At 42.3% G+C, this 17,979-nt stretch overlaps 1 protein-coding gene across 1 annotated transcript in view; it reads left to right on the forward strand.

Annotated features, from left to right (window-relative positions):
- spock2 (SPARC (osteonectin), cwcv and kazal like domains proteoglycan 2) overlaps positions 1-17,979 on the forward strand; it is a 72,112-nt gene that overhangs the window by 41,837 nt on the left and 12,296 nt on the right. The window contains exons 3-7 of the mRNA XM_080449330.1: positions 4,549-4,663; positions 9,585-9,690; positions 13,794-13,902; positions 14,940-15,083; positions 16,528-16,746. Coding sequence (XP_080305456.1) covers positions 4,549-4,663; positions 9,585-9,690; positions 13,794-13,902; positions 14,940-15,083; positions 16,528-16,746 — 693 coding nt within the window. The remainder of the gene's footprint in view (positions 1-4,548; positions 4,664-9,584; positions 9,691-13,793; positions 13,903-14,939; positions 15,084-16,527; positions 16,747-17,979) is intronic.

The following is a 17,979-nucleotide window of genomic DNA, read 5'->3' on the forward strand; positions in this document are numbered from 1 at the left end:
CTTATGTTTCTACAGTATACCCACTGTACAGCCACCTTATGTTTCTACAGTATACCCACTGTACAGCCACCTTATGTTTCTACAGTATACCCACTGTACAGCCACCTTATGTTTCTACAGTATACCCACTGTACAGCCACCTTATGTTTCTACAGTATACCCACTGTACAGCCACCTTATGTTTCTACAGTATACCCACTGTACAGCCACCTTATGTTTCTACAGTATACCCACTGTACAGCCACCTTATGTTTCTACAGTATACCCACTGTACAGCCACCTTATGTTTCTACAGTATACCCACTGTACAGCCACCTTATGTTTCTACAGTATACCCACTGTACAGCCACCTTATGTTTCTACAGTATACCCACTATACAGCCACCTTATGTTTCTACAGTATACCCACTATACAGCCACCTTATGTTTCTACAGTATACCCACTATACAGCCACCTTATGTTTCTACAGTATACCCACTATACAGCCACCTTATGTTTCTATACAGTATACCCACTATACAGCCACCTTATGTTTCTATACAGTATACCCACTATACAGCCACCTTATGTTTTTATAGTATACCCACTATACAGCCACCTTATGTTTCTATAGTATACCCATGATGTCACCTCGTCTTCACTTCACCCTATATATATGGTGCTCACGTGGTACCTATATGTCCTTATATGGTGTGTACCGCTCCTTGACCCCTGCCTCCTTATGTGGGTATCTCGGCCTGCTCCATACATGGTTATCCCGTATATGGTGTCCGTGTAGAGTTCCAGAGGTTATAGGTATCTCTATCAGACAGGACAAACCCTCTTCAACATAGGTCGGGTCAGCCTAACCTTTGGTGGTCATTCTGGTAACGTGGAATCCTCTCTAACAGCCACCTTACGCTTATACTGTATACACCGTGGAATCTACAGTATACGCACGCCAACAACACCTTATGCTTCTACAGTATACCCATACTGTAACAAAACCACCATAGTGCTTCTATATGTACAACAAAACCACAATACAGCCACATTATGCTTCTCTACCCACAACACACCGCATGTGGCAGCATTGTGGCTGCCTGGATTACTAGCTTTATTTACAACACAGGAGGATTATCTGCCGCGTTCGGATTTGTCCTTTTAATTTCTCGTGCCACTTAAACCAGAGCGTCCCCACTCTGGGGCGAAGAGATTTGGGGTAGAGGGAAAAAAGGGGAAGGCCTAGTGTAAACCCCAAACTATATAGGATTTAATTGGTTAAGCAGGACATAAAGTATGATTCTGCAAAATGTTTTTTTTTGCTGACACAGCTTACAGTGGACACTCCTATTTGCCTTCCTACCGTATCCCCTTTCTCTATCTCCATTTACACCCTCCTCCACCTGTCCTCATTGCGGGCACGATTCACTAAGCTGGTCGTAAATAACGCGTAAATAACGTGACTACAGGAGGGTGTATTTTCTCTAAGAAAAAACCAGCGTGCAAAGGGGTGTGTAAATCCCTCAAATGTGCGGATCACAGTTGTTCCTCATTTTTGCCTGAAGGTCAGAGGCGCGTTCATGTGGGAGGTCATTTGCGTTGCTCCACGCCCCATTTAAGACCATGAAAGGCAACCGGAAACAGACGAAAAACTATGTGCCTCTCCAAAAGGGACAGATCTACAAGCTGTGAGGGCCATGTGTAGCGGCCCAAACCACTAGTACCTCAAATAGTGTAGGATTTGATCAAGTGAAAACATTAGATGTGTCAAGCAATGACAGATCCTGATAAACAATAACGAGCAACAATACATTACACCTTTTGTAAACTGTAAAGTTATAATACAGTATTAATGACAATAATCTAGTTGTATCTAAAGTAGCTTTGAACGTAGCTTTGAACCTGGCATGAACGTCACGCGACCCCCGGCACAACCGTCTCACAAAGCCAGTGTTGATTTTGACAGCAAATTTTGATTTAGTTTTAGTCAGTCTTTTGAATAAAATTAGCCGATCTACAAGCTCACAACGCGTCGCAGCTCACAACGCGTCGCAGCGCGACGCGTTGTCGCGTTTTCAGAGCGCAACACTTGAGCGCAACGAAGCATAACATGACTTGTCTTTTAGTTCTACTGGATCTCTTCTCCACTAGTCCCTCACTAACATTTTAGTCTAGTTTGTATTTGTTGACGAAATTGTCAATATATTTAGTCTTAGTTTTAGTCATCATACCTTAGTTTTTATTTAGTTTTTATTTAGTTTTCATCAGTGAAAAAAGGTAGTCGACGTACATTTTTCGTCATAGTTTTAGTCGACGAAATCAACACTGCACCATGCCTATTCGGTGATTCGACACGTTGTGAGCTTGTAGATGCACTATTTTCACTTTTTGTAAAGGTTTTCGATATTGATAGATCATTTTGTTAAATTATCGATTATCGGTTATTTTTCATAATCGATTAAATTGATTAGTTCGATTAACTGTTCCACCCATAGAAGGAAGTAGGAACTGAGGTGCAGGGGGTGAGAGAGGAAGAGAGAAGGGAGTACTGTAAGGCAATGGTTCTCAACCTTTTTTGGATCAGGGCCCACTTGAAAATCTCGAAAGTGTTTGCGGCCCACCCATCTGACCACAGATGGGTGGGCTCTGCGTTTTCGGAACATACATTATTTTAATGATCAATCAGTCGATTGTGTTCCAGCTTGGATCAACGTAGAATAGTTTACAGTTTATATTTATGTCATATCATCAATAAAATCTTAATGTTTTTGCCAATTATCTGGGGGCCCCACTTGCAATATCCTCACGGCCCACCAACGGCCCACCAGCTCACGGCCCACAGGTTGGGAAACACTGCTGTATAAGGTACATGCTGGTGACAGTCCAAAACGGATGATGTGGTGCTGAACGTGGGTGCTGATGATGCCTCCGTACCTTGGCTCCTCTCCTCCTCCTCTCTCCTCCTCCCGGAGCTGAGCAGTCAGTCACACTATGTTACAAAACCAACCCAACCGTGACAGGGTATATTGTTTTGATTTTCCTTCTCAAATCAGATATCCCTCTTCTCTTTTTTTTGTTGTTGCCGCCTCTAAATCCCATGACAGAGCCGTGACTAATACCCCCCCCCACCCCCCTCCAGGCTGATGGAGACGACACGACGCGAGCCGATCCGATCGCACGCCTTTTTGCCTTGCCCAAAATCTATTAACTCTTTAAGACCGGGAACGCATCTGTGTGTCATTTTTAGATTTCTTTGGCTATTCAAAAATAGCAGATGTACAAGCTCATAGCGCGGCACCGAGTGCCGCGCTATGAGCTTGTAGATCTGCTATTTTTGAAAAATTGTGACAATGTGTGCAAATCTTTGAATATTGTCTATTTTTTTAAAGCGACGATTTTTAACTCTGTTACAATTTCTGGGGGGTCCCTGGAACAAAATATTTTGAGATGGGGGTCCACGGCCAAATACATATCATTTTTGAGAACCACTGATATTATAGCAAACACGATTAAAAAATATATATATTGAATTCCCAGAAGCAAAGATTTGAGTGACAAATGTTCGGTTTAAAAATACATTATTCAAAGAATTTTACAAATTTTTCACGATTTTTCAAAAAATAGCAGATCTACAAGCTCATAGCGCAGCACTCGGTGCCGCGCTATGAGCTTGTAGATCTGCTATTTTTGAATAGCCAAAGAAATCAAAAAATGACACCGTTCCCGGTCCTAATGGGTTAAACCATAATGCATTTGGAACAGATTTTTCACACGGGGGCTTTACCAGGGCATCTCTATCTGGTAGATAGTGTGCCTGCAGTGTTACTCGGTAAATAAGCAGTGTTCTTGCTGTGCTGTGGCTGATGGATAGCGTATAGGTGAATAAAGCATGGGGAAGGCGAAGGGAAGGGAAGAGGCTGGCTGGGGAGACAATCGGAGAGAGAGAGAGAGAGAGAGAGAGAGGGCCCGCTAAGGCGAAGACAGTGGTGACATATGAGTGTGTGCGTGGGGATGACACACGGTGGAACATTAGCCCGCTAGCCAAGAAGGTGATGGATGGGGAGGGGGTATAGCTAGCTGCGGAGCCTTTAGCCTATAGCGCTGGTGATTGCCTGCCGGCTGGCTTCCTACCATGGCACGGCGGCACACATGCACTGAATAACGACTATTAGGTCGTAGTACTGAAAGAGGTGCGGGGTGTGGGTGTGTGTGGGGGGTGGGGGGAGGGGTCGGTGGGCAATGAGGTGGCTCGCAGGAGAGAGAGGTAGAAGCAGACGGTTCTCAAAGTGAGGTCTGGGGACCTCCCGTGGTCCTCCTCGAGGGGGTTCCAGGGGGTCCCCAGGGAACATGAGTTAATATGGCATCACAATCAGTTTGACCACTTGAACGTTTTATGCTCCAGTTATTCGAAATTAGCAATTAAAAAAATTGATTGTGAAATCTCTTCAGATCAGTTTTGAGGAACCTTGACAGGAAAATGTTTGAGATCCACCGAGGTAGAAGAGATGGAATAAAAGGCAAGAACGGCGAGAGGATGACTCATTTCTCCATTATTATGCTCCCAGATGTAGACACCACCAAGGACCCGTGCCAGAAGGTTAAATGCAGCCGACACAAGGTGTGTATCGCCCAGGGCTACCAGAGAGCTGTGTGCGTCAACCGCAAGAAACTGGAACACAGGTGAGCGTGCGCGCGTGTGTGTGTGTGTGTGTGTGTGTGTGAGTGCGTGTAGCTCTTGAGCAAGTGTTAGTAGTGCATGCTGTTGCTAAAACTAAATCACGCAAGGTCAACAGCACCTTGTATTCATTCAATTCCTCGCAAGGATCTGCGATTTGTCTCTTGTCGGGGTCAATGGTAAAGGCTCTAAGGAGCTCCCGAGTGTACATTTTGTACGCTCTTAGAGCTACAGAACTGTACGGGTCCATTTTGGAACCCCCTCAAGGTACCCTGAGGATCCCACAGTTTGAGAACTATTGCTCTTGTTTTTCTTCTAAATTTCTATCCCACGATTTTGTAACCCATTTTTTCACCCAGTGCCAATTGTCTAAGTAATCCTGGGCGCTACACTCCCTCTGCCAGCCTAGGGAGAGCCTAGAGCCGAGCTCATGCCTCCTCCAATGCATGAGAGCTAGCAAGCCGCTTCTTATCACCTGACAGGCGGGAGGTTCCCCGGTAGGACGTAGCGCGTGGAAGGAACACGTTATCCCAACCAGTTCCTTTCCCCTCCATCAGGCGCCCCGGCTGACCAGGGGGAGGCAGTATAGAGACCAGGATTACTGCATGTTTTTGTGAGTGTACCTGCCCTAGGCACCTACCCCCGGAAAGATCGTTTCTGTTCGTTATGCTGACTTCCTCGTTGCACACACGCATAGCATTTAGACAGATGCTAGGTTCATTGTTTACAGTACGTGGTATCTTATGGTTACAATGTACAGAATGTTATTTAGATAGCATGTTGTTTAGACAGATGGTAGGTTCATTGTTTACCCGCTATCTTATAGTTTCAGTAAAGAGCGTTATTTTGATAGCATTGTGTTTAGACAGATGTTAGATTCATTGTTTACCTTCTCACTGCATTCTATTTACAGTATGGGATTGTTTACCTTGTTTAAATCGCTCTGGATTAGAGCTTCTGCTAAAATGCCTTGTTCTAAATTGTAATTGTTATTGCATACACAAGATAGATTATAGATGCATAAGGGAAATTCACTGAGTGTCAGATATAGCTCTGACAGTACTGAGAAAGCCAGCGTTCACCCACATTGTTTGCACAACACTGAAGAAATACAGTAAAATCGTCCATGAGGCGAGACACGTGGTATTGACTCCAAGGTTGTACAGAGCCTCTCTTTGCTGGGGAACCTGAGGAGGAATTATGGTAGAATTATACCAATTTGTTATTATGTTCTTTTTACCAGGTTGCAAAACCTGGTCTACATGTAGCTCGCTAGTCGTGACTTTTGGGGCACTTTTTCCTCATTGGCTGGTCCTTAAGCCAATGAGGGCTCAATGTCCTCTCAGAATATGGGATCTAAAGACAACCCACAATACTGTGTTCGGCCACTGTATGTATCTCTATGGTCTGTGGCGCTGTTGCGTGAAAAAAAAAGTGTGGTCGTCAAAAGTGTGTCATATCTTGTTTTTTATTGATTGAATACTTTTATTGATTGAATACTTTATGTAAACAGCACAAGGTACAGTCAGACATTAAGACTGAAAGGATAGCACAAAAAAGTCCTGGGGACTTGTTTCCATTGTGGTCCTATGTATTCAGTTCATCAACATAGCATACAAAATGTACACAATATTACATGTCAATGTCATCAACAAATACAAAACACTATATGTACAAAGGAGAAAAAAGTAAAAACGGCAGCAGTGAATGTTTCTACGGGAATTAGCATTTACCTCCTTCAAGTTGCCATAGCACAGGCCTGCTATCTATTGTTTTTGGTACAGCTAGGTCCTCCATAAGCAGCTTATCTATCGTGATTATACTGTAACTATAATGGTCTGATGCCTGTGTTCGTTGCAGAACTACTTCAGCACCGACCTGTGTGTCGTATGTATTTCTCCCCATGATATCATGTATTAACCCTTTAAGACCGGGAACACATCTGTCATTTTAGATTTCTTTGGGCTATAAAAAAAAAATAGCAGATATACAAGCTCGTAGCGCGGCACCGTGTGCCGCGCTACTAGCTTGTAGATCTGCTATTTGTAACTGAAATCTTTGCTTCCCTGGAACAAAATATTTTCAGATGGGGGTCTGCGGCCAAATACATATAATTTTGGGGGTCCTTGACATGAAAAAGTTTGAGAAAGATATAGAAACACACGTTTTTCAAAAAACTGTAGGATTTAGAAGACATTTGTAGAATCCCCAGAAGCAAAGATTTGAGTCACAAATGTTTGCTTTAAAAATGTATATATATTCAAAGATTTGCACACATTTTCACGATTTTCCTAAAATAGCAGAGAGTGCCGCGCTACGAGCTTGTATATCTGCTATTTTTGAGTGGTGCCAACCACTCCTACATTTGACCGTGTCTGTGTGTCCGTCTGTGTGTCCGTCCGTCTGTGTGTCCGTCCGTCTGTGTGTCCGTATGAGCACGGCCTCTCTGTATGTTTGAGCACAGCCTCAACAGCTGCGGCTGATTGCAACACAAAGATGCAACCACACAGGTACAGGTACAGTACAGTACAGTACAGACCGTACAGTACAGTACAGTACAGACCGTACAGTACAGTACAGTACAGTACAGTACAGTACAGTACAGTACAGTACAGTACAGTACCGTACAGTACAGTATGGTACAGGTACAGTACAGTACAGTACAGACCGTACAGTACAGTACAGTACAGGTACAGTACAGGTACAGTACAGTACAGTACGTACAGTACGTACAGTACAGTACGTACAGTACAGTACAGACCGTACAGTACAGTACGTACAGTACAGTACAGTACGAACAGTACAGTACAGTACAGGTACAGGTAGAGGTACAGTACAGTACAGTACAGACCGCACAGTACAGTACAGTACAGTACAGACCGTACAGTACAGTACAGTACAGTACAGTACAGTACAGACCGTACAGTACAGTACAGTACAGTACAGTACGTACAGTACAGTACAGTACAGTTAGAGGTACAGTACAGTACAGGTACAGTACAGTACAGACCGTACAGTACAGTACAGTACACACACACACACACACACTTTTGAGTAAAATACTTAAAATAAGTACAAATACTTAAAATGAGTAAAAATACTTAAATATTAGTAAAGATACTTTAAAGTTCCTAAACTGAGTAAAAATACTTTAAATGAGTAAAAATACTTAAAATGCATAAAAATACTTAAAAGATGTTAAAATGAGTAAAAACATGTACAAATCTATACAAACATTTTAAAGTACTTAAAATGAGTAAAAATACATTGAAGTCATCAAAGTCTGTAAAAAGTAACTAATGAAATGAACTCATGAAAGGCACCACTCTCTTCACACTGGGTGTGATTTTTAATAGCCAAAGAAATCTAAAAATGACACAGATGCGTTCCCGGTCTTATTGGGTTAAAGCACGATCACCACCACCTTGAAATAGTGGCTCTGACTCCTCTTGCCTCATCAATTACTGATTGATCGAGAATTCCACGACAGACAAGATTATTATTATCGCTACGGATTCCATACAACCAACAAATCTTGTGGAACAAACGCATCACAGAGGCCCCCGCACGGGTTGATTACTTCCTCTCGCGTTGTATGGAAATGTCCCCTCTATACATTTATATTGTATATTATCTGGAAACGTACTGAGGCGTATCTGAAATGTGTTCTCCTAGCTGGCAAGCATTAAAGCTACAATCTGTAAATTGTATGTCCTATAGCCGGGATTTCGAACCCCCCCCCCCCCCCCCCCCCCCACGGGAGACAAATTACCTACTGAGAGGCTATCCCTGCTTGGACTGGGGGGAGATGTAGATCGGCCAAAAATAGCCGATCTACAAGCTCACAACGCCTCGCCGCGCGAGGCGGTGTGAGCTTGTAGATCTGCTATTTTTGGCTAAAGTTCTCCTCAGAGAAGGGATGCTAGGGTTCAAGTGGATAAGGTAGAAAATAAAATCATATCACACAAAGATTTGGCGGACCCCCTAGGGGTCCCGGACCCCCTGTTGAAGACCCCTGCATTAAAGGGATAGTTCACCCAAAAATGTTCTTATTTTCTATCAATTAAACACCCCATGGAGCCTTGAATTCATGGGGATTTTATTTGCTTTTGTCGCATTCCTAAGCCAAATGATTTGATGACCGGTGGAGTCTCCAGTAGGAGACTCAATGGGGACTGTTTGAGTCAAGGCTCCATGGGGTGAGTAATTGATAGGAAAGAAATGACATTTTGGGGGTGAACTATCCCTTTAATATACTCTACCATTCAGCTTGGTTAAAAAGTTTTATTCATTAACCCATTAAGACCTGAGGCCGAACAGTTTTCTGAAAAACGAACGTATCAGTGGTGCTCAAACTTTTTCATGTCAAGGACCCCCAAAATTATAATATGTGTTTGGACGCGGACCCCATCTCAAAACATGTTGTTCCAGGGACCCCCCAGAAGCACAGATTTGTGTTAAAAAATGATTGTTTAAAAATATACATATTAGAAGATTTGCACACATTTTCAAGATTTTTCTGAAATAGCAGATCTACAAGCTCACAGAGCTATAAGCTTTGTATAGCTGCTATTTTACAAGAGCCAAATAATAAATTAATGGTTAAAGTGGTTAATTTCTAACAGGACACAGAGGCTGTCCCTGTTTTAATAGGTTAAAATAAATTCCAGATTGCAGCTTTAACAACAGCAACAGTTCATTTTAAATAGAAATGTCCAGTTAAGTAGTAAATAAGTAGCAGTTCAAAAACTGCAAAATGATGCTGCTTCATCATCACCATCACAACCTTTTGTATTTTAACACTATGTTTGCTGCTCCAGGAACAAGGTGGAGAAGTGTTTGCTATAGAATACTGTGTTCAGATTTGTACCTGGAACTAAACCGTTATAGGCTGAGGTGTACGTGTGTGTGTGTCCTCTCTTGCAGGCTGAAGCAGCCAGCTCTGAGGTCCCCTGAGGGGAACTGTCACCCCTGTCCCATCTCCTCTACTGGGCCCGTGTGTGGGTCCGATGGACACAACTACGCCTCACAGGTACACACACGCGCACGCACACACACACACACACACACACACACACACACACACACACACACACACACACACACACACACACACACACACACACACACCAACACACACACACACACACACACACACACACACACACACACACACACACACACACACACACACACACACACACACACACACACACACACACACACACACACACACACACACACACACACACACACAGTGCAGTGCAGTTTCTGTTTCCAGGAAGTGAATGTGATATTGTTTATGTATGTTTTTGGTGTCTTATAATCCCGTAAGGGATGGGTCTCATGACAACACACGGACATAAAAAAGTTACACACACACACACACACACACACACACACACACACACACACACACACACACACACACACACACACACACACACACCGACACACGTTATCGTGATACTCCTTCCAATGAGCCAACAGCAAAAATGATGAATGATCCACACCATGAATCCTGGCATCCCTGTTTCTGGGCATGTCATAATAAATGCAAACATTCCCGCAAAAAAATCGGTGTTTTGTATGTATGGCACATTTCAACAACGGTACATTTCAACGACCGGGGCAATTCAACCTGCTTCACACAAAAAATTAAAGAGAACAGAGATGAGACACAGGTGAAGAGAGATCAGACAGGATTACAGAGAATGCAAAAAGAAAACACATTATTAACTCATTCGCTGCCAAGGACGACTTATGATGACTTTTTTTGTTGTTGTTGAAAAAAATACATTTTAATTACTTTTTTTCCCCCTTTTTTTCACAAAGAACCATGAGATAACGTGATCCGAAGATTTACTGCTCCATTCACTACCTGGTTAATTTATTTGGGAAATAACCTGTATCTCGGCTCCTGTGTTTTACTATGTATTTTTGGCGAGACATGCTATTTTCAACAGCGTTTAACAAGCGAACGGGAGGTCGTCATGACATTTATTTTTGTTTTTGCGGAAGCACAGTGAAACCCTCCGTGATTAGCAACCATCAGGGGATCGATCATACTGGAGATAAATATTCTGTGAAAATCGCTGTCAGTCAGGGCTTTATTCATTTATTTACTCTGGTAGTGGAGGAGTTATAGGACATTACACACATTAACATACAAGTATTACTGTAACAAAACAAAGTCCACAGTGCGGCAGTGAAACCCTGGTCCCTGGCACATGTTTACAGTTTGTCATTTGCATAGCATAAACGGGCTGTGCTACACATAACACGGTGCACGGTGGTGGAGGAGCATATGGCCACATATGGCGCGGTGTGCATTGGGAGGGAGAGCATTGTAAAGTGTCTCTCCAGGGACAGACAGAGACACAGGGTCCATGATGAATGGCCTCGCAGGACCGCTGGGTGTCTGCATGCTCTGGCTGCCTGGCTGGCTGTTTATTAGGCTCTAACCCAGCACACCATTGTTATTCATCACATTGTTATTGTTCTTATTCTGCCCCCCTTTGTAATCCTTGTTCTTTAGAGCCAGCCCCCTCATCTGCGTGGACAAATTATATTGTTGCCGTCAGGCAGAAACCTCTTATCTCCATATTCTTACTTTCTGTTTTTTTCCGTAAATTAGCGCGCTACTTGATCATACTACGGCGTTACACGAAAGCGTCAAAAGTAGCAGATCTGCAAGCTCGAAACGCGGCGCGAAACGCGGCGCGAAACGCGGCGCGAAGCGACGCGTTTCGAGCTTGGAGATCTGCTACTTTTGATGCTTTTAGAATTTGATTCCTGAAAAGTAACAGTTTTGGACATATGAGCTTTCCACCTGAAACAGATGATATATTAAATACGTTAGAAGCTCAGCATGGCCATAGTGAAAGCTAAATAGCAGAAGCAGTGCATATCGCTTACCTTGCAAAATGCAGAAATATTTAATGGAAGTAAAAACAAAAAATGCTATGCATACCATTTCTATAATGCCTTATAAACATACTTATAATACATTATAACCAGCTTATAGCACTGTAAAATCATAGCAAGTGTTACCAAAATTTCACTGAAGCCTCCGAACAACCGTAGATTGTGAAAATATACATCCCGTACCGTCTATATATATTACTAGCTCATGTGTTCGTCCTGAGATTGGGAGGTCTGGGATTCAATTCCCCGGCCGAATCATACCTTTCCAAGACTATAAAAATTGTACCCACTACCAGTGCCTCCCTGCTTGGCACTCAGTGAGCATCAGCATGGGGATAAGTCCCTGCGACATACTAGTGTCATGTCCAGGGGGTGTACTTGTACTGTACATCATGAACTGTAATTGAACATCAAGCTGCCTCAGAAACAGGAGATAAAAACGTTGTATCTTCAGTACTGCTGCCAGGGTTGCCAGATCTGCTTATTATAATTTCCCAGCAAGATTTTATTTGAAAATAGCCGATCTACAAGCTCACAACGTGCCGCGATGCGACGCGTTGTGAGCTTGTAGATTGGCTATTTTCAAATAGCTGATGTATATGTTAAAGTGCTCATGTGGCCCATAGTCGCTTCTTTTGGGCTGGTTTTCCTAGACCTGGTTGCTTGTTTCTCTCACAGAATCTGGCAACACTGATTGCTGCCCACGTTTTTTTGTAAATTCAATCTGAACCGTCTTTTTTATTATTATTTTCCCTTATCACGAGGCATTGTAGATTGCGTTGTAGAATGCCATATTCGCTATTTTCATCGTACAACCCAGTACACATAAGAATAAGAATAAAATATCAAATAAAATAATATCAAATGTGATTACTCAGCCCGTAGCACTTGCCCTATAGCCTTGACCTTGCAGGATTATGCAAAGGCTAAAATGTAATTTAGATAGCATGTTATGTAGACAGATGCCAGGTCATTGTTGGCCTGGCATCCTATAGTGTGTATAGTTTCAATGTAGGCTGATGATAGGTTCTTGGTTTACGTATGTATCAGTTATTATTCGATTATTGGTTTACTTATGTATTACTTTATTATTAGATTACTATTTTGTATGCATTTGATGTATTATGTGTATTATGATGTATTATCTTGTGTCCTTGCTTACTGTAAGCCGCTCTGGATTAAGAGCGTCTGCTAAAAGCCTGAACTGTAAACTGTACTGCATACTTGTCCAAAGTGGATCAAAAATGTCCGCCTCAAAGCATAGGGATGGAAGAAGGAATGTCAGGCAAGGTTGACAATGACAACGCAGGCTTCCAAGGTCGCTTTTTTCAGCTTCTCCCTAGCAACACCCTCCCATTCCAACCGCCTAGCCACCACCTAGTACATCCTAGCAAACCACTTTCACAACCAGTCAGCGTTTCTGGTTGACTTATCTTGTGGGAATCATCAGTTCTTCTGACCTTGTTAGGGAGGTAGAGGTGAGGAAGGCTGGCTCACGGGCAAATCTATAACGTTTGAATTGAGTTCACATAGTCGATCACCTTCATAAATATTTGATCTGTATCAGTGTTTTTTCAAGGTGGGGGACCCCCAGGGGTCCTTGGAGGGGTTCCAGGCGGTCCCCGGCAAAATGTGTTTACCGTGGATATTTAAAAATAGCAGACGTACAAGCTCACAGCGCGTCACTTTGTGCCGCGCTGCAAGCTTGTACATCTGCTATTTTTATGTTTGTGTTTGAAAGGGGGCACGGTGGCGCAGTCGGTAGCATTGTCGCCTCACAGCTAGAAGGTCCTGGGTTCGATTCCCGCCGGGGAAGCTAGCTGTGGGCGCTGGGGGCATGTTCTCTCCTCCGCATCATCAGTGTCCATACCCTAGGTGGGCATGAGCTCGGCTCTAGGCTCTCCCTAGGCTGGCAGAGGGAGTGTAGCGCCCAGGATTACTTAGACAATTGGCACAGGGTGAAAAAAATGGTTACAAAAGCGTGGGATGAAAATAAAATAAAATAACAATGTTTGTGTTTGAAAAACTTTGAATAATTTAGTTTTTTTTAAACACAAATCTCCTCTTCTGTGGGGGGTCCCTGGCCCCAAATATATATACATTTGGGGGGTCCGAAAAGGTTTGAGAACTACTGATCTGTATCATGGTGGTGATACGGATCACTTAATTTCCCCTTTCTTGTCCTCTTGTCAACGTGTTCCTTTCCAGTGCAAGCTGGAACAGCAGGCGTGTCTTACTGGGAAGGAGCTCACTCTGAAATGTTCAGGCCTGTGTCCATGTCCCACTGCTGCTCCTGTCCCTGCCGAGACTAAACGTGGTGAGGATCTCACACACACACACACACACACACACACACACACACACACACACACACACACACACACACACACACACATATGTACACACAAACGCGCACACGTTTGTATTACTTAAGTATAAATCATGCAGAACTCCAACCCATAAATCTAACCTCTACATTTCTAATCCAAACCCTATAACCCCAACCTGAAACTTTTCCCAATGGTCAGCCTCTTTTTATTTTATTTTTATTTTTTTACCATAAAAACAACCATTTCTCTTGTGAGGACCAGGAAGATTGTCCCTCACGATGTCTATTTGTCAAATTCTACTATGCTTGTGGGGACATTTGGCCCTCATGTACAGATATAGTGATACAAGCACACACAATAATAATAATAATGATAATAATGATAGTAATAATAATAGCTTGAATTTATATAGCGCCTTTCATGAACCCAAGGACGTTCAATAACAATGAACAACCAACAAACATACATCCAAACAAAACAACAAACAACTATTTGCCATGAGCCTGAGAGAGAATAGGTCTTAAAAGAGTCCAGAGTTGGAGCATGGCGAATCTCCATTGGGAGAGAGTTTCACAGGGTTATAACATGTATAAAACTCTTTTAAAAATAGCAGATCTACAAGCTCACAATGCGTCTCATTGTGAGCTTGTAGATTGGCTATTTTCAAATGGCCGAAATGTATATAGGGCTGAAGTGGTTAATGTATGTTTTGTAATAATAATCAAAAACAAAAAAGTAACTAGTAACTAAATAATTAATAATTGTAGTGGAGTAAAGGTACAATATTGGCCTCTGAGATGTAGTGGAGTAGAAGTAAAAGTATTGGAAATACTCCAGTAAAGTACAAATACCTCAAAATTGTACTCAAGTACAGTACTTAAGTAAATGTACTTAGTTACTTTACACCACTGGTACACACACACACACACACACACACACACACACACACACACACACACACACACACACACACACACACACACACACACACACACACACACATTAATGTGTGACGTCTCCACAGACAGCTGTACGGGTCAGGACCTGGCAGACCTGGGCGAGCGGCTCAGGGACTGGTTCCAGCTGCTGCAGGGCAACGCCAAGCAGAGCAACAGCAGCAGCAAGCCTGGAGCCAGCAGCACTCCCACCAGAAGCAACCCTGCGTCAGGTTAGACATGCATTATAAAACACTGGCTGTCTGGCAGACATACTGTATATGTCCTCGCTGTCGGGCAAGAAAACTCTTATCTTCAACTTTTTGTGTTTTTTCCTAAATTAACGCCATACTTGATCACACTACAGCGTCAAAAGTAGCATATCGGCAGTGGTGGAAAAAGTACTCAAATTTTTTACTTAAGTAAAAGTATCAATACTGCAATGTAGAAATACTCTGTTACAAGTAAAAGTCCGGAATTCAAAATTTCCTTGAGTAAAAGTACAAAAGTATTGGTATCAAAATGTACTTAAAGTACCAAAAGTAAAAGTACTAAAAATGTTTGAAAATAGCAGATCTACAAGCTCACAGCGCTGTGAGCTTGTAGATCTGCTATTTTCAAATAGCCTAGGTATAAAATAGGGCTGAAGTGGTTAATGTATGTTTTATAATGTAATAATTTATATCTGCAAAGTAACTAGTAACTAAAGTTTTCAAATAATTGTAGTGGAGTAAAAGTACAATATTTGCCTCTGAGATGTAGTGGAGTAGAAGTAAAAGTATTGGAAATTGGAAATACTCAAGTAAAGTACAAATACCTCAAATCTGTACTGTACTTTGTACTACTTAAGTAAATGTACTTAGTTACTTTCCACAACTGTACTTGATCACACTACAGCGTCACACAAAAGCATCAAAAGTAGCAGATTCGTAAGCTTTGAGCTTGCCGATCTGCTATAATCCTGAAAAGTAACAGTTTTGGACACCCGGTTTCCACCCGACAGACCCTTTACAGGGGGGCGTGAGAAAACAACAAATAAAGACAATTTTATTAGGGCGGGGAAAACACCAAGATGGAAGGAATAAAATCAATAAAAACTGGTTATGGTCCTTATAGCAGTGTTGATTTTGACAGCACATCTTTATTTAGTTTTAGTCATATTCTTTTGAATAAAATTCCATTTAGTTTTAGTCATATTTTAGTCATCTGAAATGTTTTAGTTTTTGTCTAGTTTTAGTCGACTAAATATCATAAGATTATAGTCGACTAAATCTACAGTTGATTTAGTCGACTAAAATGTATTTTGGCGGTGCCTTGATGGCGTCGTAATGGCTGATTTTACACTTGGTTGCATGCTGAAAATAGCCGATCTACAAGTTCACAACGTGTGAGCTTGTAGATCTGCTATTTTCAGAATGCAACACCTTAGTGTCTTTTAGTTCTACTGGATCTCTTCTCCACTCGTCCCTCCCTAACATTTTAGTCTAGTTTTTATTTGTTGACGAAATTGTCAATATATTTAGTCTTAGTTTTAGTCATCATAGTTTAGTTTTTATTTTGTTTTTATTTTGTTTTCGTCAGTGAAAAAAGGTAGTCGACGAACATTTTTCGTCATAGTTTTAGTCGACGAAATCAACACTGCCTCATAGTAGCCTATATGTGTGTGTGTGCCTGCAGTGCTGGACAGGGGCATGGTGGCCAGCTGTAAAGACTCCATAGGGTGGATGTTCTCCAAGCTGGACACCAACGCTGACCTGTACCTGGACCAGGCTGAGCTGGCCGCCATCAACCTGGACAAGTACGAGATCTGCATCCGCCCCTTCTTCAACTCCTGCGACTCCTACAGAGACGGCAAGGTCTCCACCGCAGAGTGGTGCCTCTGTTTCTGGAGAGAGAGTACGTACAGCAGACCTGATTGACTGATTGATTGATTGATTGATTGATTGATTGATTGATTGATTGACTGATTGACTTGATTTGGTGATATCACACAAAAAGAGCACAAAAGCATACAGTCAAGTAGCATCACCAATTTTCTATTTTTAAGGTTCATAGATCTTAATTTCAACAATATTAAAAAAGGTTTGATTTGCATTAGACCACGGACCCCCATTTGATAAAAAAGGAATGTTTTATCTCTGGGACCCCAATCTACTCTGTAAAGTCCTCAGTGTTCATTTAACTCTGAGAGTGTACGAATGGAACCAAATGGACCCTCAGAGTTACAGACCCATAAGGGTCTGTAACTCTGAAAGATCTGAAAGATTTTGTGCCAGGGAGCCCCATACAAGATTTGTGTTATTAAAACGTTTGAAATATATTTCAAATGGTTTTAATTTTTTTTCCAAGATGTATATAGGATTAAAGTGGTTAAACTGATTTAGCTGAGGACCTCTTGTAACCCCCTCAAGACCCCAATTTGAGAACCACTGCAGTAGATGGAGGGGATCCTTTGGTGTGTGTGTGTGTGTGTGTGTGTGTGTGTGTGTGTGTGTGTGTGTGTGTGTGTGTGTGTGTGTGTGTGTGTGTGTGTGTGTGTGTGTGTGTGTGTGTGTGTGTGTGTGTGTGTGTGTGTGTGTGTGTGTGTGTGTTTATGCCCATTGATGCGTGATTTCACCAAGTGAACACACAGTCAAATCCTCAGTGTGTTGAAGGGACACTTTGTCGATTTTCAATCCCATTGTTCTGAGCTGCGGAAAATCAATAATATAGGGTGGCAAAAAAATACCCCTTGTACCTTCCATATAGGTCTCAGCGAAACAATGTCAAAACATTTCACATCATTGAGCGTACGGAACGAACGCCCGATGACCTGAAACAACGCGTTGATCAACATTTCATGGAGAAATAACACAGAAGACGTAGGTTTCAGTATTTTATTGATCTACCTGACATGAGAACAATGGGATTTAGGTTGAAAATCAGCAAAGTTTTCCTTTAATTTAACTCTGAGACCGTCTGAAAGTCGGAGTCGGACCATTCAGGTGCATTTGATTACATTTGTAACCAGATACCGACTCTAGATAGACAGACAGACAGACAGACAGACAGGCATTTATTGATCCCGCGGGGGGGGGGATTCAGTCACCAGAGTACAGACACAGGGTAAGAGAGAAGTACAGTCAGATA

This window comes from Gymnoscopelus braueri (assembly GCF_963280865.1).
Source record: "Gymnoscopelus braueri genome assembly, chromosome: 14".
NCBI classification, from domain to species: Eukaryota; Metazoa; Chordata; class Actinopteri; order Myctophiformes; family Myctophidae; genus Gymnoscopelus; species Gymnoscopelus braueri.